The sequence below is a fragment of the Balaenoptera physalus genome (assembly GCF_965194825.1).
Source record: "Balaenoptera physalus genome assembly, chromosome: 21".
NCBI lineage: Eukaryota > Metazoa > Chordata > Mammalia > Artiodactyla > Balaenopteridae > Balaenoptera > Balaenoptera physalus.
Window position 1 is genome coordinate 35,290,133 of NC_138902.1, and position 26,499 is coordinate 35,316,631.

The window sequence follows — 26,499 nt, forward strand, 5'->3', positions numbered from 1 at the left end:
AGTGGAATCAGAAGTTTTCTTCCGCTAGTATCATCCACAGCAGTGGTTTCCAAATTCTGCGTGATTACCTCTTTATTTTTTTTATTTTACTTTTTACTAAAAAAAAATTTTTTAACATCTTTATTGGAGTATAATTGCTTTACAGTGGTGTGTTAGTTTCTGCTGTACAACAAAGTGAATCAGCTATACATATACATATATCCCCATATCTTCTCCCTCTTGCGTCTCCCTCCCACCCTCCTTATCCCACCCCTCTAGGTGGTCACAAAGCACCGAGCTGATCTCCCTACGCTATGCGGCTGCTTCCCACTAGCTATCGATTTTACATTTGGTAGCGTATATATGTCCATGCCACTCTCTCACTTCGTCCCAGCTTCCCCTTCCCCCTCCCCATGTCCTCACCGATTTCTTTATGAAAATGGTATTTGGTTTCCTTTTAATTATCTGATTCTGGTTTAATTGTTTGCTTGCATTTCTGTCTCCCTGCTAGGCTCTAAGTTCTTTTATTGTAAACATTATGTCTTTTTACAGTTTTTTTTGAGAATAATGTCTGACAAAGCAGGTGCTAGTGACACATTCTAGTCTGTGTGTGAGTGTGTGTGCTTTGAAAAGTAACATGCCCCCCCCCCAAAAATGCTGTGGCAGCAAAAACAAAACACAACAGCAACAGCAACAAAAAACACAAAGAAACTGAGGCAATAAAAGCATATGGGTAGAAACTGAGAGTAAAAACAAAAGTGAGAACTGGAATAAATATTTATCTAAAGTCTACCTTGGCCTACTAAGGGAAGAGAGGGGAAGGGTGGAGCTTTCCAGAAATTTCTGCAGATGTGATTTTATTTGATATTTTCAAAGATGCCCCAAGGGGGAGAGTATACAGAAATGTCTGAGTTTGAACGACCTATGATGTTTATTTGAGTGGTAAAATCCAAGTTAGGTGAACCAAGATGACAGGAGAAGACCAATCCCTCCAAACTGTGGTCAGTAGATCCCCTCTTGGTGAGTTTTACTACATGCAGGTCTGCACTCATAAAAAAACAAGGCAAACAGTCCCCATAAAAGGATCAGCCCTGCTGCGTCCTGCCCGTCAAGCTGCCACAGAGAATGCGCTTTGTTGCTTGGCCCCGGGAACAAGGAAGCCACAGCCTTCCTTGTACCAGCTCTAGGGGCGTTGTTGGGGGGAACAGACCCAGAACATTCTGCACACCCCACACGCCTACCTGATCTCCTGACTGCACTCTGGGGGGCAGCCCAGCCCCCCAAGTCAGAACCTGAAAACTGTTCTCATGTGCTCACCCCCCCACCCTGATTCACTGCGTTCCCTCCTCACCCCCTCCTCCTCCAGCTGCCTCCCCACACCTGCAAGTCGAGCTCTTAACTCCACTTGCATGTCCTTAAAGGAATTTCATAAAAATATTAATCTCCTTCCACTTCTTCATTAAAAACCCAAAAGTTTCCCTCAGAAGCTCAGATAAATTGACGGTACAATATGCAAAGTATGGTAAATATTTATACCTTAAAGAAAAACATCACTTTTACTAAGATCCAAGAGAATAATACCACAGCCATTTGATATTATATTTTTGAATATTCATTCAATAGAAATACATGACTACCCATAAAATTGGTTCCATTCTGTGTTCTCCTTGAACTGTCCATTCTAGAATTCCCACAGAAACTAATATGTTTTATGTTTAAACTCCTTTATGAATAATCCTATTATATTTATCAGTAGCAAACTGTACTGTCATTTTATTATCAATGTGTGATTGATTAAATTAACAATACAATACAATACAATAATTTTTCATCTATTTTAAGCACAAAAAGTAGCATTTCTTTGGGAATACACCAGTTAATGAATGACATGCATTACTGATTATTAGAAAGACACTAGGTTTAGTATTGATTTTATTACTATTTTATTACTATTTTTTACTTTTTATAGATTTTTATTACAGATATTTTATTTATGTTAAGAAAGCTTAACATAAACAAGGAAATGGTAAGGGAAATTGTTTTGTTACAGCGATATCTCTCACTCATACTTAGTTATACACCAAATATCACCACTATCAAAAATCGTTTGATAGAAACTGTTTAAATTGTATTGGAAACGAGGAGCTAGAATCCACTAGACCTGTAAACAGAAAGCCACTGGCTTTGTCTACACCTGCACCAGTGCTTGGGACTCTTTCCTCGATTTGGTGCTCTGGAGGTTTTTGTGTTACTTATTTTTGTTTTCTGGTTTTGTTGGTGTTGTTGATTTCTTCCTTTTTTTTTAAGATATTCAGGTAAATTTGTATTGAAACATGTAAACAGAAAGTGCACAAATTGATATTATACAGTTAAGTACACTTTTATGTAATAAACACACCCCCACCTGACCAGCAACCACATCGAGAACTAGAACTGCACACACACTCTCGCCACCAGGCACACCCCCTCCCCTCCCCAGCATGCACACTTCACTCAAGGGGAGCAAGAATGTGAACCAACTTCTAATGACATTAATGACCGTCTAAACACTATAGATGGGGGGACCTGTTTTGAACCCCATGTGAGTGGAGTCACATGCTCTTTTACTTCTGACTTCAGTATTATGCTTTTGAAATTAACCCATGTTAAGCCATGGAGCTAGAGTGCTTATTTGTATTTCTTCATTATGATCCATTGTATAAATATATACGATCACTGTATCCATTCCTTACTGATGGCCATTGGGGTTGTCTCACACTTTTGGCTTTTACAAACTGCAGCTCTGAGCATGTCCTTAGATGAATATCCTTACGCAAACCTGTAGGTATATTTCTAGGGAGGAACTACTGGCTCATATTTTCAGCTTTAGGACACGCTACCAAACGTTTTTCCAAAGAGAATGTGTCAACTTACCACCCTTACCAGCAATGTATTAGAGTTCCAGTGACTTAACGTTTCTGTTGATGCCAGGTCTCCTGTCTTTTTATTTTATAAAGTTATACATTCTGATGTGGGATGTAGTGGCATCTATTTGATATTCTGCATTTTTCTCACTGGAACTCTTTAAACAATCTTTGTTTGATACACATTCTTCAAATATCTTTACCCTTTTTAAGTTTGCCTTTATCAGGCTCTTAAACATATGTTTTGAAGAATAAAAGTACTGAAACTTAATGTAGTCCAATATATCTACTTTTTCCTCTGTTATCAGGTTTTTTTGTGAGCTTGCAAAGTCTTTACCTGACCCAGGCTCATGCAGGTGGGCTGGTGGAAAAGGGGAAGCTGTATTTTCATAGAAGCTTTATGTTCCACCTTTCACCTTTAGCCTATAATCATCTTGCCTTGATTTTGTCTATGCTGTGGGGTGGGGATTCCAGATTCACTTTCCCATATGAATATCCAGTTGAGCCATTTACTGAAAAGATCTCTGTCTTTTCCCTCATTGGGCTGCAGTGTCACTTTTGTCGAAATATCAACCAATATTGTCCTGGGCTCTGTGTTCTCTGCCATTGGTCTGTTTTCCCTTGGACCAACACCACCCCACTTTAAAGCCTGTGCCTGTATAATAAAACCAGGTGTCAGGTGCACTGTGGAAATGCGTTGTTTGTGAGCCAGGCCTCTCTTTGTGAAGAAGTTTGAGAAGGATTGAGAGGAGGCACGCCCTGTGCTGGAGAGTCTGCTCTGGCAGCTGGATCTGAAGGAAGAGTGAATATGGAGGTTTAGGGTTTGGCAATAGGTCTCCTTTCACTTTCCCCTCTGACAGATCCTGGAAACAACTTGCACACCTTAGGGTTACGCTTCCCCGGTTTGAGGTCACTGTAGACAAGGCTCCGGGGAGTCCAGCCTCTGCCACCTGCCAAGACACAACTGCTGTGGCTCTCCCCTCCCCCTGTTCCAGCAGGTGCACTGCCGGCTGCCCCCCGCTTCCCGCACCCAGCTCTCTTTCGGGGGAGCAGCCCCCCTTCCCCCAGTGTGTCACACCCGCGATCTTAAGTCACATGTTACAGCCAGTCGCTGCTGACTGGACCAATGAGAGGCTCAGCATGCTCACAGTGAGGCTTTCTCTGAAAGGATGCTCTCGGGCCGAAGCCCCGTGTGAGCCCAGAGGACTGTGGCTTCTGCTGTGCATGTATGTGAGCGGGAGAAAGCATGGCACATGCACCAGGACCCCATACACACGCGCACACACACACACACACACACACACGAGGACAGAATCCCGGGATTCCCTGGAACGTGGGCTTCAGACCTCAGTGGCGAAAGGAAAACAAGAGGGAAGCACGTGAGGAGGGTTGATGGGGTGTCTGTGGCCAGTGAGACTACAGATGCCTTCTTCTTCCTCTTTTTACTCTTTTCTGTAGTTTCCAGGTTTTCTACACATTATTAATGGCCAGAGCAAAACCAATCAAGTGATGGCCTGATGACCACAGAGAGCATTGTATTTCAAAAACGAATAATACATTTTAAAACTAAAAAATAAATTTTAAAAAATAGGCTGGAAAAGAGTGAAAGTTGAAAAAAATTTTTTTCAGAACAAAACTTGAAACAGTTAAACTAAATGCCAGTGAAAGAATCTGCTGCCTTGTGACATAAAAATATACGTATATACACACATCACACACCTATGTACATACACACACATATATAAACACACATACATATACATATACAAATTATGTATCTATATATCTATATTGATTGTATAAATACAACACATAAATATAAAAGATTACATAAATCAGTGCATACAAGTTTAACTGGGGATTATTTAGGAAAACTGGAGTGCTTCTGTTGGATTCTTATTTTTTTAAATTTCTTCCCACAACATCAATACTTTGAGGGGAAAAAAAAAGAAAAGAGAACAAAAACCCAGGCTATAGGAGGAAAGCAGGTATATACCACACTTAGGGAGCTGCAATGAGTGTGTACACAGAACTGAATATTTTACTTGATAGAGACATTTTCATTTCATGACATCAGACATAACAGAATAAGGCAAACCTGAAAAAGGAGTGGAATGATAGACTACATGAGGCTGAGCGAGAACCAGAGCAGAGATTCAAGGGGGTCCTCACAGGAGGAAGACGGGACTGCGCGGGGGCCGCCGGGGAGGGGGCAGGGCCCTGGAAGCTGCCTCTGCAGGGCTCTTGCTCTGTCCAGGGCCGGCCCTGCCCCTCAGACGCAGCCGCAGTGACCGTGTGCGCCTCCCTCAGGACTCACAAAGGCAGAGCTGAGTTACAGTCAGAGGCAGCAAAGCAGCCTGCATGCCACTGCACTGACAGTTTAGAGAAAACACTTCATTCTTCCTAACAAAAACCTCTCACACTACAATTCGGGGTTTTCCCCGTGCACCTGCCCAGTTGCCTGAAGTCACGGGTGGCTACTAGTACTGCTGCTTCCACCGACTTGTATTTGTTTAGTTTTTTCAAAACTAAACACCCTGGGACTTCCCTGGTGGCACGGTGGTTAAGAATCCGTCTGCCAATGCGGGGGACACGGGTTCAAGCTCTGGTCCAGGAAGATCCCACGTGCCGCAGAGCAACTAAGCCCGTGAGCCATAACTACTGAGCCTGCGCTCTAGAGCCTGCGAGCCACAACTACTGAAGCCTGTGCGCCTAGAACCCGTGCTCCGCAACCAGAGAAGCCACCGCAATGAGAAGCCCGCGCGCCACAACGAAGACCCAGCGCAGCCAAAAATAAATACATAAATAAATTTATAAAAATAAATAAAAAAATAAACACCCTTTTCACACTGCGTGTATAAATGTGTATGTAATTTTACACTGAGTGACCCTCACAACAACACGGGGAGAGAGGGCATGGGCGGTCCTGTTACTTGTATTTCATGGAGCAGCCAGTAAGCTGGGCCCCCCACGGTTAGAACCCCGACCTGTGCATCCCTGAGGCTGCCATTTCCTCCGCAGCTTGACAACCGCACTTATTCTGTACTTGACTAAAACAACTGGCACCAACGCAATCAGTGAGAACTCTGGGCACACCAATATATACATAATGACAATTCTTAAAGAATGTTTTAAAATATTGGTCCATCTGGAAAATGTCGCAAAAGAAAGCATTTTGTTTACATAAATGTTATAGACCAGTACTTATGATAGTTATAAGTGAATCAATTGCCAGGTCAAGTGTAGTGAAATTAAATGTTCTCCATAACAAGCAGGTTTAACCGAGTTGATAGAGAGTGGTCCACCTGCCGGTTTACCTCACACTCCTTCCTTTCTTAAAACAGAAATATAGATTATCTTCTATCACCTTAAAAAAAAACAAAAACAACTCTTCTGGAATAATTTTCTTCTATTTCATAAAATTCAACAGAAGATGTGCGGACGACCGTTCCCAAGTCACATGGTTAACAGAATTAAGGGCTGACAGGGGTGACGCAGTTTTGTATTAAAAATCCCTAAATACTCCTCCTCAAATCAGACCTACTGAAAGCACAGACAATAAAGTTTCTGTGCAGAAAGGATGCAGTTTCTCTATCTTGTGAATGTTTCAAAGACAACACAAAGTATTTCACATTTTACTTGAGAGAGGTTGGCTTTTCACTTTCCCGTGAGTGATCCAGATTTATTAGTCATCCCGTCAGTAGCGAACCAGACAGGCTAACGGCTGTTTTGTATAAGATATTCAGACAATGACAGCATTGCCACCATAAATAAAGCCCTTTGGCCTCCCCTCTCATAAATTACAGATACTGCTCATAAATCTTCTGTGATATTCTGATCAGCCCCAAGATGCAGGGATGCAACTGTCTTTTCTTTGTAATGCAGATATTCCCCCATCACACTCAATGTGGGTAAGTGCTTTTTATTACCAAGTTTAGTTCAAGCACATTTAATTAGATTGATAAAATTATGATCTGACGCCATTGGAGTAAAATGATTTAGCCAGCCTCAGAACTACTTGCATTCACAACCTAGTGCAGCTTTCAGTGTGCCATTGACATCTGTATCACTGGCTGCAGAAGGGCACAGCTAGCCTTAGTTCTGGTGCATCAGAAGCAGAAGAACAAACTGCTTTGGCTCCGGTAAATAAGGAGCATAAAGTGGGGAAACCCAGGGCACCGTGCTGACTTAAATGCACTCCATGCCATCTAACTTCAGCAAGCATTCCCTGTGAGGAAATGCTTCCACAGAGGCTCGGTTGAGATCAGGCTGGGTTGAGATCCTGGAATTCTTAAAGGTAAACATTCTTTTTAAATGAATGTTTTTACCTCAGAGCTTAGCCAAATGATTAGCATGATTAGCTATGAGTTATTTAGAATAAGAGTAGGTGGATGGATAGAGCTTGAAGTAAACTTCTAGGGTGTAACTTACAGGCTCACCTGAGAGACATCAGCATTTCAGAGGCACAGACTTAAAAAGTCAGGAGCCTTTAGAACTCCTGGTTCCTTCTCCTCCAAGATTCTTGACTGAACCTAGACTCTCGTAACACTTATATTCTCAGCGTCCTGGAATTGCCAGATTTCTACTTATTCTTGTGATGACTACCTTTTCCACTTGTGAAGTTTCCAAGCCCTTATGACATCGGACATATTTTTCTGCCCTGGGCTCCTTGTCATTTTGCTACTGTGGTCAGACAATAAATATACACTATCAGAGTCAGACCACGGGACATTGAAATAGCGAACTGAAGCCTAAACACCAGCCATGAAACCTCATTTCAACAAGAAAACAAGACCCATATTGAAGTAACCTCATCCACTTAGTGATACTAAGTGGCAAATATTGTTCAGAATTTTTTTGCAAATTCTATAATCTAGGTTCCATAAGAAATCTATTTCTAAAATTACATAATTTGGCTGATTTTATAATTACACAAAATGAGTCTAAACCAAGCCCTGGAAAGGATGAAAACAGTACTTCCAATCCGAGTGTGTGTGTGTCTGTAGAAAGAGAATGAGAGAGGGAATCCCACAGTGATCTTGCCTTTCTGACTTGGGGGCGTTTTCGGAACTAAGTTCACTGCAAGTAGCTTTAGTTCATTACATCTTCGTTCAAACTAATAATAAATGGTCTTCCAAGGGGTCTTAAAGAGGAGGGGCCTCCACGCAGCTCTTGTCCCCAGAGACCACGGCCCTGCACTGAGCAGCTGTCAGGTGCTTGGCAAGAAGAATCAACAAGGAAAAGAGGGAGAGAAAATTAAGTAACGTCAGACCACGTTACAGAGAGTCTCACTCATTCATTCATTCTTTCAGTCTACAAATATTTATAAAGTTCCACCCATGAACCAGAGTTACGCCTACCCTTGAGCAGCTTACATCTGTTAGAGATTAAACGTGGAGAGGGGTAACTCACACAGTCCTGTGCTTAGGGGCCGTAAAGAACCTCAGTACCACAAACCCTGTATTTACCGTTCTTCAAGTGTTCTGTTCAAAATTCACTTCCTCATATTTATCAGGGAGCCAAGGGGAGCCCTCAGTTCACAATTCTAACTAAAATACAAAAAGCTGGACGAACTCGTGTTCAATCTTTGGAAGTGAAATAAAATAAAAGAGACGGAAAGATTATATAGTTGGCCCTGAAAATAATGGGCCAAAAACACATCTGAAATGACAGAATCTGGGTCCTTTAAATAGCTTAACTTCCCCAAAGCACTACAACCCCAAAAGACGTAAAAAGTTTGCACGATTGTGATCCACAGCCTTAAAACACTTTGTCCCCACAGAACATACGACAGTGAGGTTTGTCACCGTCTGATGCTCCCAGAAAGCGGCCTCCCCTGGCAGGCCGAGTCCTCACCCAGCGCAGAGCAGCACACGCCCACCCTGCAGAGTGCTGCCTCGGGCGGCCAGGAGGTGGACCCGGCCAGCGCTCACCAAGCCGCTCACCGCTTCGTGGGGCTCGTGCGGCACCCGGAACCCATGAGCACCTGACCCCGGGGCGGGTGGGCATCCAGCTGCCCACTCCGTTCCCCGGGCACAGGGGCAGATCTCAGCAGGCTGGGGACAGGGCTGGACGGTGCAGAGGGGCACTTCCCCCTGGGTCACCCGCCCGTCTTGCCGGCTGAGGAATTAAACCACCCTTTGGTCTGGGCTGTATTTTCATAGCTGATCGCAGCCTTGGAAGACAGAGGTAAGTGTCTCACATCTCACACTTACTTTTGAGCTTTAATATATACTTTCAGAAATGCATTTGTAGTTTGCACGATGACTATGCATTTAGATCGGGGTGGCCTGGCCTTCCTTCATCAGCTTTGCTAACATCTTAACTGAAACCTCTTGTCAATGCACAGTATAGGCAAGAAGGACCCTTTACAGCAGTTGCACGTGCAGGACACAGTGGTCAAGCACCACGGGGCCGGCGGCAGAGGGCCTGACTCTGGCATGGGCCTCCCTGCAGCCCTGGGTGGTCACTCACGCCTCTGGTCAGTAGCTCCCACCTACGGGATGGCAATAATGACAGTGCTTCAAGTTTGTTACAGGGACTCAAAGGTGGAACCCACGTGAAATGCTCTGCACAATGCCTGGCACAGAGAGAAACTCAGCAACGCTGGTGCATAACTGGGCTCGTAACACTGTGGTTTAACAATATGATTTATGATTAAATGACGCTGGTCCAGGTGTTAAATGAAAAGAATAACCTGAACTATACCATGAACATAGAAATAGTTAATAAAGAAACATAAGTACCGTAAGGCCATTTTTTGAGGGACTAAGGGGATAAATATATATCCCCAACATTTTTATAATATTATAATACAAACACACATATATGCATGCACATATAAAAATATGTATGTGTATAATTTACTTATATATGTATGCACATGTACATGTGTATTATATATGATTATATGTATAAATATATTACATGTAGATGAGTACAGACGTACATGTGTGTAAACAGATAATTTATGTGCAATCTTAGATGATCTATGATTGGGCTATTTACAGGTTATATAAATCTATTTCATATTATTTTAACTTGCTCCTTCTTTCCTGAAATGTATACACATTGCATTTAATCACTTAAAAGTACCCATGGAGCCCAGGGCATAGTAGGTCCTTAATAAATTATTAATGACAAACTTGCTTCTCTAATACCTTTAACTGAAAAAGAAAAAAGCCTCTACGTATTGGGATTTCAACGTTGATTTTGTTTGTTGTTGGAAGGTAATCTTAATGGTTTTCTTTTCTCCTGAATGCAGAGGACGTGATACATATCTACTCATCATTTGTCCAACTAGTAGACCTGGGACATTCGTACCAATAACTCTCCCTTGCTTTATTATGGCTCTAGCATGAATCATATCTTCAATGATCCAAATCCAGTCTCAGTAAATAATTAAAATGAAAAGAAATGAGGCTCACACATCTGCCTTGGAGATTTGTACGATTGTGGGCCATATGCAAACTGAAACAGTTATTTATTACAACCTTCATTTTAGTAAACCCAAGGGTGAAATGAGCTAAGTTTATTTACCATTTACATTTACTACTTATCAAAGCTGAAGTGTTTCTTATCTCTTGAGGTTCAGTGTACTGATCTACATATTATTCAGTTGGTAAAGAAACTTATAAAACTGTCATACCAACATAGGAATTGGCCTTTGGGAAATATACATCTGAGAATTTAATAGTAACCAAATTTTTTGACTCAGAGGTAAAGTTTTATGCTTACTCGGCTCAATTTCTTTAATTTAAATTAAGTGAAAAAAACAACTCCCCCTCAAAAAATTAAATGGATTTTTCCAGGCTTTGAACACCAGGGAATTTTAATGAACTGTCCACTTCTTCCTTTTATAAAGTCTAATAAACAATGAGGAAAATATTTGAAAGTTTAAGATGATACTCAGCAAATTTAAGGTCGATTTCCCATTTTATTATAAATGTTATATTTTCCTGTCCTACTGAACAAGTAGCAGTCAGTATCAAAAAAGGTTTTAAAATGTAAATTGATTTTTCCCATTTAACAATCATTTAACTGAATATACTATAAATTTCTCAGACTGGGAACCTCATTTGTATGTAAAAAGCAATTTTGTTATTTAATTTTTTTCACTATAACTTTAAAGCTGTTGTACATCTAGATGTGCATTTAAAACAGAAAAAAATCAAATATATGTATAAATTAATCCACCTTACGTGCTATAATATTACTCTTTATGTAAACATGAAGTAGTTCTCTTAATTGATGTAACATTTGCCTTTGAACTGACAAAGGCCTCTCATTCCTGATTTTTCCAGAAAATTTTAGACATAAATATACATTGTCTTTGAAATCATTTGGTTCTGCTACAATCCTCAAACAAAAGGTGACTCCCTCCCCTACCATCAGCTATTGAATACTTTTTGGAATGAATTACATGCTAGATTAAAGACGCACCTTCTTTTTTCTGTCTCTGGTCTCAGTTTTATAACATATAAGACTTACAAATCATGAGAGAAATCAATTCCAAGAGGCAGAACAGCATAGAGATTAGGAACAGGGCTCTCTGCTCGGGTTTCCTGGAACCGAATCCTGACTTGGCGACTCTGTCTGTGAGTCTGGCCACCTTAACCCATCTCTTCCTGGTTTGCATCTAAGTGATGTGATACCACAACTGCATGCCTCGTAAGGAGTAAATGGGTTAGTTTGTGTAAGGCTTTGGGAATCCAGCCTGGAAGATACAGGGGTCCGAGACGAGTCTTACATGGGCTCTCAGCCACACGGTGTGAGCACCAGACTCACCCACAAGCTGGGTCACGCTCCCAGGTGGACCCTCCATATATCTGCCTTTCGGAGAAGTGAGTTCAAAATAAAGAGTTTGCGAATTTTATCTTAATCGCCATGAGAACTCTTGGGAGGATTTAGGCAGCGAAGTGTCACGTTGTGATTTCCATATGCTTAAAGATGAGTCGGCTGCTGTGTGAGAGGAGATTGTGGAGGGAGATGAATGGGGGTCACTTCACGGGTGTGCGTGGAGGTGACTTGGCGTGCATGGAAGTGGGACGGGAGGAGGAGAGGCAGTGAGGAGGGGCAGAGGGAGTGTCCAGACTGCTGTCCTGAGCTCCATCCCCCCGCCGGGATGTGGGTAGCCCAGAGCGCCCTCAGACGCACAGCCTGGCTTCTGCTCCCGTGCTCTCCTCTGTGTTCTCTTTTGCCCCAATCTCTGGCATTTCTCAGAGCTGCGGGGACTCTCTTATAGTCTCTCCTTACATTAACCCCACTGATCATGATATCTACTTAATACTTAAACTACCTCTTTGTGGGCTAGTGGAATGCAGAGCCTTGGCTCACGCTCCACCACAGTGCAGCGCACCCCTAGGCAGGTCCTGGCAACGTCACAACCACTGTGCTTTCACGACGCCCAAAGCATTGGGACCCAACCAAACGATCACCGCACAGCTTTACCGGTGGCAGCAGGGGACCTCCAACAGGGCACTTCGGCTATAACCAAACACTTCTCCAGATGCTTTTATGACGTGACCAATCAAATGTATTTGGTTGCAAATTGTGAATTTTGTATATCTCAGTTACTTACTTTGTATTAAGTCAGTAAGATGAAGAAAACAATACCTTCTCCAGAGGACTACTATTATCATTGAATGATGTAACACAGACAAATGTTTAGAGTTACCGCTCAGAAAGGTGGTTCTGATTATCGCTTTCATCCCACCAGACCAAGCTCAGTCTCTGTGGCAGCGCCGTCTCCTCCATAAAGACTGATCCCCGTCCAGGCACACTCGTTACTTCCTCTGTGTCTGTCACCTCTCCCCGCAGTGTTTACATCAGGCCATCTGTCTAAGGCCCCGTGCAGATAACCAGGCGGATGTCCTGGCAGAGCAGGGATGAGTTAGGGCGTGTGCAGGCCTCCCGCTAAGAGCAACTCCCTGGTCGCCCTGTGCCCAGAGGAGAGACCTCACACACTTTACTGGTGGAATCCAAGACACGTTGTCTGCTTCCCTCTCTCTGAAACTCTGCTCCTCTCTTTCTCTACTCTCAAATCAGGACTTAAAAAGCTATGCTGTGCTTCTGTTTTCTCATAATTGTCACGTAGTTAACCCTTGTGTTGAATTTCTATGACGCCAATCCACTTATTGGCCGATGTAAACCACCTGCTTTGGAATTCTGGAGACCAGGCTCCAGATGGTAAATAAGCATATGAAAAGATGTTCCACATCAAATGTCACTAGGGAAATGCAAACAAAAACAAGGAGGTACCACTACACACCTATGAGAAGGACCAAAATCCAGAGCACTGACAACAGCAAATGCTGGTGAGGATGTGGAGCAACGGGAACTCTCATCACTGCTCGTGGGGATGCAGGAGGTGCAGCCACGTTGGAAGACGGTTTGGCAGTTTCTCACAAAACTATACATACTCTTGTCATATAATCCAGCAATCATGCTCCTTGGTATTTACCCAAAGGATTTGAAAACTTATGTCCACAAAAACCTATACACAGATGTTTACAGCAGCTTTATTCATAACTGCCAAAACTCTGAAGCAACCAAGATGTCACTCAGCAGGTAAATGGATACAAACGGTGGTTCATATGACAATGGAATATTATTCAGCTAAAAAATAAATGAGCTACCAAGCCATGAAAAGACATGACAAAACCTTAAATGCATATTACTAAGTGAAAGAAGCCAATCTGAAAAGGCTACTGTGTGATTCTAACTATACGACAGTCTGGAAAAGGCAAAACTATAGAGACAGTAAAAAGATTAGTGGTTGCCAGGAGTTGAGGGGTAGGGATTGTCTCAACAGTGCCTTATTGACTCTCAGGAATGCAATAATTATTTGCAAAAAAGAAAAAAATAGATTAAAACGACGGCAAGGAAAATAAAAAGTATGGAGGAAAGTCGGTTATTTTTTGTAAACATTTATATGTTCATACCTAAAATGTTCAAATAATTTTAACATGACCAAAACACTATACACAAAAAAGTCAATAAATTAATATTATAATAGAAGCCCATGAGATCTATTTTGCAAATATCTTAAGAGCAAAAATATTGTATATGTAGAAATACTACATAGTTTTCAATTTTTAGGAACTAGGTAGTTAGATTATTTCCAATTTGAGGCAGTTTTGTATAGCAGCAATGAAACTCTTGGTATAAACTGTGTGTGTGGGCATGTACGTGTGTGTGTGTGTGTGTGTGTGTGTGTCAACTTTTGTTCTTTTTGGCTCTGTGTTATGGACTTTATTATTTTTTAAGACGAGTTTGAGAATGAACCCAAATTTTGACCCTTTTAAGAATATTATTATATACTGTAAATAGCTTTCCAGAAAACTTACCCCACTTCACAAATCAGTGATATATTTATTGAGCATCAGTGTGTTACGCAGAGCAGGTGATAAAAAAATAGACCATGCATTGCCTTGAACCTCACGGAACTTACAGTGAGATGGAAGATGCAGAGGAAGCTCATGTTGAATTACGTTTTAATGTTTTGTGTAGAGTGCTTAATGTCTCAATATCCTCTTGATTGCATCCCTCCAAATTGAAAATGGCAGCACAGTCAGGATTTGCTGTGTAGATTTCATGGTCTAGGTGCTGATGGAACCAGCATGATTCCATATGACTCACCTTCAAGACTGCAGAGCTTATGGTAAATGGTCAGAGTGGCTGATATGGAATAAATTGGCGTTAACATGACCACACTGCCAGAGACGAGCCCTCACACGCTGTGGGAGAGGATCTCGCACTTTGGAGCCTAGAGTTCTCAGCAGCACATTCCGTTCCTCTTTAAATCTGCAAAGACGGGCATGAGCGTTAGAACACTTACGTTTACACGTTGGGGGCTTCCCCCTGTTACTCCACAATCCATCTTCTTGACACACAGCTGTAGCCTGTTGACCGGTGTCCAGCTTAAAGCCCTCGTTACATTCATAGGTCACTTTACTATCCAACGTGAACTCATTCCCCGTGAATGAACCGTTTCCTGGGGACTCCGGGATTCCACAGGACACAGCTGAAAAGAAATGAAGCAAGCACAGGGTTATTCTGACAGACGTTATGAAATTTTCTTCTTTTCTTTTTCTATTTTTCATCTCAAAGATGTATAAAAACTGTTAGATATTTGCATTTCTCACGTGTGTCATAAGTATGCACATTTCCAAAGTTGTAAGGGTCTTAAGAGTGAATGAGAAACAATGGAAAATGGGTCAAAATACAGTATCTTTACATTTATTATTCCAGAAGGTATGTCTGACGGCTCTCACGCAGTTTAATCACATGGACACGCCTTATCATATGGCCGTGGTCAAGAGAACAGTGTGATGCATTCTACTTTATTTAATACTAGAAAGAAAGCATAGAATAATATCTTTACCATCACAAATGTATCACCATATTGACCCCTTGGTTTCGAGACTTCATATGAATCAGAGTAAAGAATCACCCACCTCAGGTCTCAAAAACCTCCCCCAGCTTAAGTCTTCCCGTCCACCAACTCGCCAAAGACTCATTTTCCTTAAAGCACCAGGAAATTCTGTTAAACGGTAAATATTACCTTAGCTAAGAGCTTCAAAGCATCCATTGTCATAAAATGTATTAGTTATAAATTATCTGTCAGAAAGCAGGTCTGCGGAACTAAGGAATTAAGGGGAGGTCTTAGAACAGAAGGCTTGGTCCTACAGAGATACGCAGGCTAGCTTTTACGTGAAAGGTCAGGCAAGAAAGGGGTATGAATGAAAAAGAAATTTTTAAAAACTAGAAAGATGGAGGGAGAGGTCAATATGAGCACTTCCTTCTTAAATTTACTAGCTCTGATCCAGACTTATCTGTTATGAGACAAACAAACAAACAAAAACAATTCTCAAGTTAAATAGGTTACAGTAAGGAACACAGAGTAATGCAAGGGGATAAGAAGGAATTCCCAATAACACTCTCAATTCAGGTGCTCTTGTCAAAGGGAAGCTCTGCAATCACTAAATTAAGGATCTTCTTTTACTCAATCAAAACCTAAGATATTACGGATTTTAAATCATCATAGGTTTTAAATTTAGATTATTTAGAGATTTTCCCACAGATTACAATGAGAATACACACACAGTATGATAAAGCTGGAAGGACTGGTTGAAAGAGTTTACATAAAAATACAATTTACAGGTGAGGAAGAGAAAGATAAAATGACTTGCCTGGGTTAGCACAGCGACTTTGTTGAAAACCTGGGGCCAGGGACTTCCCTGGTGGTGCAGTGGTTAAGAACCTGCCTGCCAATGCAGGGGACATGGGTTTGAGCCCTGGTCCGGGAAGATCCCACATGCTGTGGAGCAACTAAGCCCATGCTCCACAACTACTGAGCCTGCACTCTAGAGCCCGCAAGCCACAACTACTGAGCCTATGCTCTAGATCCCGCAAGCCACAACTACTGAGCCCGCGCACCTAGAGCCCGTGCCCGCCACAAGAGAAGCCACCATAATGAGAAGCCGGCGCACCGCAAGGAAGAGTAGCCCCCGCTCGCCGCAACTAGAGAAAGCCCGCGTGCAGCAACGAAGACCCAACGCAGCCAAAAATAGATAAGTAAATAAATTTATAAAAAACAACAACAAGAAAAAGTAACACCTAGGGCCGGAGAACATACCTGATTCCCAAGTGAGACCACCTTCTGCTCTATAGGAGCCCAGGCCACCTGTGGTTCAGTGTGAGTTTTTTGGTTGTTGTCTTTGTTATTTTTTCTTTATCAAAATCTTCAATGAATGCAATGGGAAATTATCAGAGGAGTAAAAGAAAATGTAGTGCTGATAAAAATCAAACTTCTGGGAAAATCCAAGCTCTAAAATTTCTCTTGTGCTTAAATTTATGATCAGCTATTTCAACCGTCTGAAATATACATAATGTGTGTGTGTGTGTGTGTGTGTGTGTGTGTGAGTGGGTGTGTGTGAAGCATAATAAAAGTTTGCAAATGGAAAACAAAAAAACATGGACATATGGACATCATTTTGGACAAAGTATTGAAAATAACTGAATTATAACCTTTGGCTTTCCAAAGCCGCTGCTTTGCCAAGGCAATGTATCAGTGTGAAGGCTGCTAAGTATTTTGCAAAATGTTCAGCTCAAATTACTGAATGTGGTAAATGTCCTTTACGATCAAGATCTCAGAGTATTGCCAATATCTTGTCTCCTCACCATTTTCTCTGAGATTTCGCTCTAATAATCATTTGTTCGATCTCGCAAACCTTAATTTCTCTGCCACTCACTGAAGCGTGCCCAGCGTCCTGCTTCCTTACAATTCTCATCTGAGGAGAACACCAAATGAAATGACATTTCTCTGGCAGGTTAAATGGAAAAGATGACATTCATTCTACAAGCACATAGGAAACCGTACCTTGAAAGGATTCAGACCCAGGAGGCCAAAACAGAACAGCTTTATAACTACTTCTGTTAAATCTGGAAGCTTATTGCACAAGTGAACCCTGATTCCCAGGACTTAAGAAGGTCCCACTTCATGTTGTCTGATCAACAACTGGGAATCTTTTTGGCCTCGAGCTGTAGGTTTTAGACCCTAGAGTGTCCTAACATCAGGCTATGTGGCAGAGCTCAAAACAGAGGTTGGCACTCTATTAAAAATGGAATTCTTACACTTCTGATTCAATGAAGAATAGATGGAACAATTCTCATAGACTTATAAATTTAGGCTTATGGGATGAAGGCAGTTTTCTGCTAAAATCCAGTATTCATTCATCTATTCATTCATTCCAGAAATTCTGCATGATAACTATTACATGGCAGATATTCCTTAGATAATTTTTTAATGTCAGTTAGTTAAATGTATACAACTTTCAAAACCTGGAGAATTTTCTTACTTTTGGCATAGCTAAAGGGAGTAAAATTTCTTGTGTTTTTGTTTGTTTTGTTTTTTATTGTACTAACATAGCTTTATATTGTCTGGCAACCCAGACTAATGATCACATACTCATATCATGAAATTTACCTTCTGTTTGAGTGCACAGGTTTTAAAGTCAGACATCTGAATCAGCTCTAGCCTCTGGCATTAGCCAGCTCCATGACTTGAGTTATTTAATGACTTGTCTCATTGCTCTCAGGTTAATAATACTCACCCCAAAGGTAATTGTGACGACTGCATGAAATAATGTGTACAAAACCATTAGCACTGTATTGACACCATGTAGGCACTCAGTAAATGACAATATATTAACTTTATATGCATGCGTCTATACACACACATAATTTATACTTATTTCTTTTGTAAATAAAGATATGAGTTGCAAGGAACAACTCCTTTTAATATATTTGTTAAAAGAGAGCAAAATGCAAATCAGAAGGAAGCTGGTTTATTTCCATTACATATCTCATGAGAGAGTTGTCATTTTGGTTTCAAATAAATGGAAGAGACACTCCAATTTCCATTGTTGCAGGCTTCTTTAGTAGTACAAAATCCATGTGGGATTTTTTTCTTTTCATATTTAAGGCCATAAAAGGAGCAATTTTTCTTGTCTCTGCAAGTTTAAAACACTTCTCTTATTGTTTCCTACTTCTTTCAAATACTTGTTCTCTGAAACTTACAATGGCTCCTTCTTTCTGCTGCCCCTCAGGCTCCAACGCCTCACCATTTGCTTTGTTTTTCTTTTTCTTTTTTTTTTTTTTGTTTTCCCTTCAAAATCTCAGTGATTCCTGGGCTTGAACTATGGCCTTAGATTTGTGATTCTCATATCTTGACATCCACGTTATCACCAGCTGCCTACTGAATTTCCACTTGGGCTCTGCCCACGCCTCAAGCCAGATTTGTGCATATCCTAGGTTGGTAGCTGTCCCTCACACAGCTGTCCTGACAGACTGCCTCAGTAAACCGTTCTCCCAGTAATTCAGTAAGTCGAGTGAGATCCTTTGATTCAGCAGGAAGTAGGAGGGTTCTTTCCTCCTACTGCTCTCATGTGGTTGACTGACAATCATTGTCTGAATATTTAGAAGTTTACTTCACACTCTCTGCTTTTTTCTCATTTCCCATTACCAGTATCCTAGTTCGCATCCCCGTTACTTCAAAATGGTCTATCTTTCTGTTATCTGGACCCCACTCGGAGGGCTAGGGCAAACCCAGAGGAAGGCCACCCATAATAGTAAAAAACAGGGAAGAGAATGTGTCCTGAAGCAGGGTTTCCTGTGGCCTGGGTTAAGGTAAGAGGCATGGTAGGTAATAAGGTCTGAAATGGGGCATCCAGGAGGTAATCAGATCATAATCAAAAAGACAGAGCTGAACATCAAATATGACAGGAGCATCGCCACATATGAAGGACCTCTGATCAGCTCTGGAGCTGGAGGGATGGACAGCAGATGAAATGCACGGTAAAGAAGAGGATGTGGTGAGAGGTGCAGAATGGGATCTGAGCTGCAAGAGAAAACGGCAACCCTCTCTCACACTCTGCCTCAGGTGCATGGAAGAAAAAGCCAGTTTCCCAAATGGTGGCCTGTGAATTGCTGAGGAGTCTTAAGTATACAGTGCAAGCATATGAGAATTTCTGATTAAGACTTATATGTATATATGTGTGCCTTTATATATGTATGTGCACATATAGTCAAAAATTATGAGAATATTCTAGATTGTCTAGATTACTATCTATTATTGGGTTCTACTATGTATCAGGGCCTGCATTTGCTCTTGTATTTATAATCATGTTGGAGCCAAGTAATTTGTTATAATCTAAGGAGAAAAATACCAGAGGCAGATAATATAGAAATCATGGGCCTGCTTCTAGTGAAAGCCAAATGACTTTACAGCAGGTAATAAAAATATAAGCTATATAGTTGTTCATATGGTGAAAATGATAAAAAGGTTGATTCTTTATATATGTATGTATGTGTGTGTATATATATATATATATATATATATATATATATGTGTGTGTGTATGGATATAGATATATCTACATACAAACACTACAGAGTAGTATCCATTAGTAACATATCACTTTTCAAGTAATAACTGAGTTTAAGAAAAACATTATCAGGCTTCCCTGGTGGCTCAGTGGTTAAGAATCCGCCTGCCAATGCAGGGGACATGGGTTTCAGTCCTGGTCGGGGAAGATCCCACATGCTGTGGAGCAACTAAGCCCCTGCACCACAGCTACTGAGCCTGCGCTCTAGAGCCCATGAGCCACAACTACTGAGCCCACGCGCTGCAACCACTGAAGCCTGCGCGCCCTAGAGCCCGTGCTCTGCAGCAAGAGAAGCCACTGCGATAAGAAGCCCACGCACTGCAACGAAGAGTAGCCCCTGCTCGCCGCAACTAGAGAAAGCCCACGTGCAGCAACAAAGACTCAGGGCAGCCAAAAATAAATAAGTAAATAAATAAATAAATAATTTTTAAAAAAACCATTATCATCCAACTGGTTAAATTATTTTCTAACTTGAATTTTATAGGTTTTATATGCATTTAATTTTCAAATACAAACGTATAAGCATAATATGTTTGTGTATGTTTAATAACAGTATAATAATTCAATTCAAAACTAGGCACATGAAAATATTTTATAAAATACTGATTTAAAAGATACATAAATGATGTGGGTTTGTATTGTATATGTACATATATCTATGTATGTATGTGTGAGATGTACATATGTACATACAATCATGTATGAAACAATATCTACATCTTACTTTACATAGGACTTACAGTTTATATATCATTTTCACACCATGCTTTTTCATTCATTATTCACCACAAGCCTATTAGGTAAGAGACCTTATTCTATTTTCTTACTGATAAAGATACAGATGCTAGATTTTTTTTATTTGTCCCAAGTCTAACACTCACTAACTCAAAGACTGAGGTCTCAAACCCATGTCTGCTGAATTTAGATAGAATCTTCTACTGCATTTCAGTAGATTCCTAGACCATTATAATTGTCTATTTTCAATTTTATACCTGCCAGATTAGGCTTCATTACTGTTTTCATAACTTTATGCTCATTTTAAAACTATACAGTAGTTTCCTATTTCCTATAACATTAAACTTAAACTACTTTTTTTGGCTTTCAAGGCCAACCAAAATCTCCTTCTGAGTCCCCATAATTCTCCATTCCCCCCAAAACTGAGCTGTGTGTGGCCAGCTGACCCTAAGTACCCACTCCCCCTGGCTGACTCACCCTCACTTCCTTGCCTTAGTTTTTTGGTGTCTTTCCAACAAATGCCCTCCCTCATCTGTGCCTATTTAAGCCCAAGGTAGCAGATTGGTTTCATTCCGTGTGTCTTACTCTGATTGGTAGTATTACTGGGTGGAAGAGTTGTTTTTTTTTTTTTTTTAATTTAGCAAGTATTTATCTGAAGTAAAGTCCTGCTTCCCAGAGACATGGGAATGCAGTTTCTGCAGCTGTCTGTGTAAGTATTACCTTGGGCACAGCCTTCCTAAAATTACTAGTAACTTTGAAATAAATATCAATAGGGCTTCAGCAGTGCCTTCTGGTGTCCATGGCATCAGATTATCACCAAGATGCCTTTTCTTGGGTGGATGTTCAACATATACACATATTTTGTGATGGTAACATTTCACTATCGACTTTCTTGAAACAGAAAATTACAGCTTTGTTTTCCAGAAATACGCACTTTTTTGGTACTAACTGCTGTCAAATGGGTTAATTGCCAAATAAAAGTACTAAAATTAAACATGAAATATATGGTTGTGGATTAACCATGCAGTAAATCCCAAACCTCTAGCAAGAGCATTTGTACCCGTGTTTCTTTAAAGTATGTATGAATCCCAGGGATGTTGATAACATGCGTATTCTGAATCCACAGATCTGGGATGGGGTTTGAGGCTGCTTCTCTAACGAGCCGTATGGTCTCAGAGGATGAAGGGTTCAGACCATCTTAAATGCTCCCTGGAAGGCTGCTAAGGCTTCCAGTCGGAAGGCACTTGGTTTGTATCATCAAGCACCTTCCCGGACAGGGAGGTGTTGTGCTGGGTGTGGAAACGCCTGAGGAAAGACGGATGTGTTGTGCATGGTTTTCTTCCTGCTCACCCTGCGCTGGCTGAGAATTCTGTCCCCATTTAAATGAGACTCTGGCAGATCTGCAAGTGCAAGAGGAGGCCTGCTAAGCCTATGGGAGCCCATTTTAAAGCAGCCACTAATAACAACAACCAGGAATAACAGTAACAGTTCGTTAAGATGTAAAGTAAAGAGAAAAATACAAAGCAGCCTAAGAAGCCAGCACACCAGACAAAGAGAAATGCTGTCCTTGATAAATAAGATACATATTCCCTCAAATAGGAAGCTTTGCTTTTGTTACAAGGAGATCCTTGCACTTCCTCCCAAGCTGCTCTCTACAACGACACGTGCTTTTAAAGCAAAACCTCGGGACATTCTCCGTTAACAATTTATGAAAAATGATCTTTGGATCAGTAGTTCTTGAGTTTCAGCCCCAAATCTGCAACCTATGATCTGTGCGACCCAGAGCATATACCTTAAAAATCTTTGATCCTCAATTTCCTCATTTGTATAAAGAAGGGCAAACTCAAAGTGCTTTTTGAGAAACTTAAAATCTACAAAGTGCTTTGCTCTTTAAATAAAGTTCATTACCAAATGAAAATGGACTCACCCATAATTTGAACATGACCATACCCATCCACTCATTCATTCATTCATTTTATCTACTCTGCCAATCTCTGTCTTATAACTGGTGCATTGAGACCACTTACAGTTAATGTAATTATTAATATGTTAAGACTTATGTCTGCCATTTTAATTTTTTGTTTCTGTTTTCTTTTCCTGCCTTCCTGTGGGTTACTTGAACATTTTTTGAACTTCATTTTGGTTTATCTCCAGTAGTTATTTTTTGGCATATCTCTTTGTATAGCTTTTTTCAGTCATTGTTCTAGGTATTAACTATATGTACACAACTTCTCGTCTATTATTGTCAATATTTTACCAGTTTGAGGGATGTGTAGAAATCTTACATTCTTTTATATCCCTTTATCCTCCCCGATTAATAATATCTTTTAATTATGTTTTTCTGTACACACTGAGAACTACATTAGGTAATGTTATAATTTTTGCTGCTGTTATCAAACACAATTTGGAACACTCAAAAAGAAAATGAGAAAGTCCATTGTATTTACCCATACTTTTGCTCTTTTGTGTTCTTTTCTCCTTCCTGATGCTCTAAGTTTATTATATTTTTTGTTGTTGTGTGTTTAGAGAATTTCTTTTAGCCTTGCTTCTAACGTAGGTCTGCTGGCAACAAATTCTCTTAGTTTTTCAGCATTTGGTAATGTCTGGATTTCCCCTTCATTCCTGAAGGGTATTTTTGCTAACTATAGAATTCTGGATTGATTGTTCTTTCCTTTCAGCACTTGAAGAATGTTGTTTTATTTCCTTTTGACCACCACGTTTTTGATGGGCAATCTACTGTAATTTAGATCTTATTTTCCTATAGGTAATCCATTGTTTCTGTCTGGATACTTTCAAGATTTGTTTTCTTGCCTTTAGTTTTCAGAAGTTTGACTATCTTGTGCCTTGGTATGCATTCCTTTGAGTTTCTGGTATTTGGGATTCACTTAACTTTTTGAATCTGTTAGGTCCACATATTTTGCCAAATTTGGGAAGTTCTCAGCCATTTTTCCTCAAGTTTTTTTCAGGCTCTCCTGCTTTCTCCTTTCCTTCTGGGACTCTGATGACACAAATGTTAGGTCTTTTGTTTTAGTCTCACATTCTCTGAAGTTCTTTTTTTCCTTTCGTTTTGTTTCCAAGTATATTTTCTTTTTGTTGTTCAAAGTGTAATTTTTATTTTTCTATCTTCAAATTCACTGGTACTTTCCCCTGTCTTCTTCATTCAGCTCTTGAGTCCACCTACCAAGCTTTTAATTTCAGTTGTATTTTTTAGTTCTACTCATTCCATTTGGTTTCTCTTCATATCTTCTATTTCTTTGCTGAGACTTTCTATTTTCTAGCTGATTCTGCAGGCTCATAACTTCTCATGGAAGCATGTCTATGAAGGCTGCTTTAAAATCTTGGCCAGAGAGTTCTAGCATCTGTGTCATCTGGCATTGGCTTCCATTGTCTCATCTATTTAGTTTGTTATCCGCCACTTTCTTGGTATGGTAGGTGATTTTGCATTAGCACCTGGGCATTTTGGGTATTACGTTATAAGGCTCTGGCTCTTATTTAAATCTTGTGTTTTGCTAGACCCTGCCTGACGTTGCTCCAGTTGGTGAAGGGAGCTTCAACCTCCTTCCTGCCAGGTAGCAGTGATAGTCCAGGAGGGTGGGGTCCTTGCTGGGCAGGGTGGGAATTCAGACTCTCCTCCAGGTCAACATCACTACTTCCCTGGCTGTGAGAGGGAGGAGGTGCCTCTGCAGGGCTCCCCATGTGACCTCACTGACCTGGTAGAGGGATGGCCTTGCTACAGCTGAGGAGTGGAAATATTTCTGTGCATCCTCTCCAATGTGCATCCTCTGATACCACCCAGTAAGCAGGGGGAGGGACAGCTCATCCCCACCAGGTGGGGAGGGAGCCCAGTTTCCCAAGTGGTATCACTGACTGCCCAGCAGGGATGAAGCCACAGCCCCTCACTCAGCCTCCACAGACACCACCCATTGGGAAAGGTGGGGGCATTGCAGACAGCCTGGGGGGCTCTCCACTCACTCTTTGCGTTGGCAGGGGGCAGTTTATGGCCACAGTTTCCTCTGTGGGGTTTGGATGGAGAAGAATCATTACTGACAAAACATTTTCTGTCTTGTCTGACTGCCCTTTCCTGGTCTTTTGGCAGGAAGAGCAGGCTTTTATTGGGGATTTTTGTCTATTTCCATTGGTGTTTCAAGGACTGTCTTCTCAAGCATCCATTCAGGAACATTTGAGGTAGAAAAGAGAACCCAGGGAACTCACCACTGAGTCATTCTTTTGGTTCTGAGGTGCCTAAGCCATTCTACCACCACCTCTCCACCTTTCAGAGTTTTCATATATATATATTATATGATGTCCAGGGATACTTGTTGTACTTAGGAGGTGAAATAGAGAAAAGTATATCTATTCCATGTTCATAGACGTGGAAGTCAGAACCTCCTTTTAGAAATGATTCTGAGGCTGAACAAGAAAGGGTTCTGTGATAGATTGGTGATGTCTGTCATAGCAAAGAATTTTAGAATTTGTCACCATGTACCCTGTTATAGCTGAACATTTGCCATCTATTCCACTTATATGTACACATCTTACCTGAGTGGTGCCCACGTTACTAATGGCATAACATCCTTATAGGACAGAACATGTTATACATCTTTTCACCCTTCCCACTGTCTTAAATATCATAGTGCTTAATAAATACTTTATTTCTAGGAAATGGAAAAAATTATATCATAAAAGGTAGCTGTTTAAAGTTCTTAAAAAATTATCATGACAATTTCAGTATTTATGTAGATTTGTTTTAAGTAAATTTTGATTTACTTAGGTCATAATTTGAACAACAAAGGGTAAGGAAACCTTTCACCTTAAGCTTATTAAGTTTAAATATTATATTTTAATTTTGAATATTTTAATTGACTATATTATTTTGATGAAAATTATAAATCTAAAATTTATGGTCTGGAACTCTATCTGAAATTCTATGTAGTTATTTTTAAGAAATGCCATCTTTGATGCATTTAAATTAAAATTAACCCAAACTTCAGAATGGTTTCTAATGAGACAAAGGTAAGCAAAAAGGACATCTTCCAAATTATTGATTGCCAGCACATTGATTCCATTCCACATGTGATCATTTTCCAACCCCTTCAATTTTGTGTAAACTGAGAAGCAAAATCTAATCCTACTTGACATACATTATGTAAAGCAAAAATTGACTATTTTTCTCATAATCACGTCTATGAAATTGTGTTTGGTATTATGTCTAACACAATCTACATGCATTTTCTCAGTTAATCTTCTTGGTTCTCTAGTCAGATAAGATTATTGCAGAAAAAGGAAAGTATGACTCAAAGAGCTTAAATAATTTGCCTAAGTTCACATAATTAATAAATGGTGGAACCAAATTCAAATCCTAATATGAATGTATCACAACCTATATACTATCTACAACTGCAGCTCATTGGGGTAGAAAGCTTTTGAAGTACTTTCCAAGTTTAGAATCTTTTGATTCTATTCAATCATGTTCAAGAAAAAACATTACTGATATTGTCTTTTGGAAAGCACCCAATGGGAGGAAAAAAAAGGATTTATTTACTATGATTTAGCAAGAAAATCAACAGCATGATACTCAGGAAAGAGAGTTAACTTGCTCATGATAAAATATATAGATCCTGTGAAATTTGTAGGATTGTATTTTAAATAAGTCTTTCTTTAGAACCATTAATATAGCTACTTATAATAGAGCTATGTTTAGAGGAAGAATAATCCTGCAGTTTCTACATGTTTTCCTACATATCAGGAAAGTAAACTTGTCTGCATGCTCTAATAACATATAATTATTCAGCCATATATTCAGATAGTTATAGCTACACAATTATAAAGCAAACTTAATTTGGTTGAAGTTCTAAATGAACTCAGCCATGCTTTGTGATAGATTTTAGGTTATGGCAAATGGTCATTTTGTTCATGACACAGCATATATGACA

General features: G+C 40.3%; 1 protein-coding gene across 1 annotated transcript in view; it reads right to left on the reverse strand.

Annotated features, from left to right (window-relative positions):
- CSMD1 (CUB and Sushi multiple domains 1) overlaps positions 1-26,499 on the reverse strand; it is a gene marked incomplete at its 5' end in the record, with an annotated part of 1,822,885 nt that overhangs the window by 69,105 nt on the left and 1,727,281 nt on the right. Inside the window, one exon of the mRNA XM_082444064.1 lies at positions 14,722-14,907. Within this exon, the coding sequence (XP_082300190.1) occupies positions 14,722-14,907 (186 nt within the window). The remainder of the gene's footprint in view (positions 1-14,721; positions 14,908-26,499) is intronic.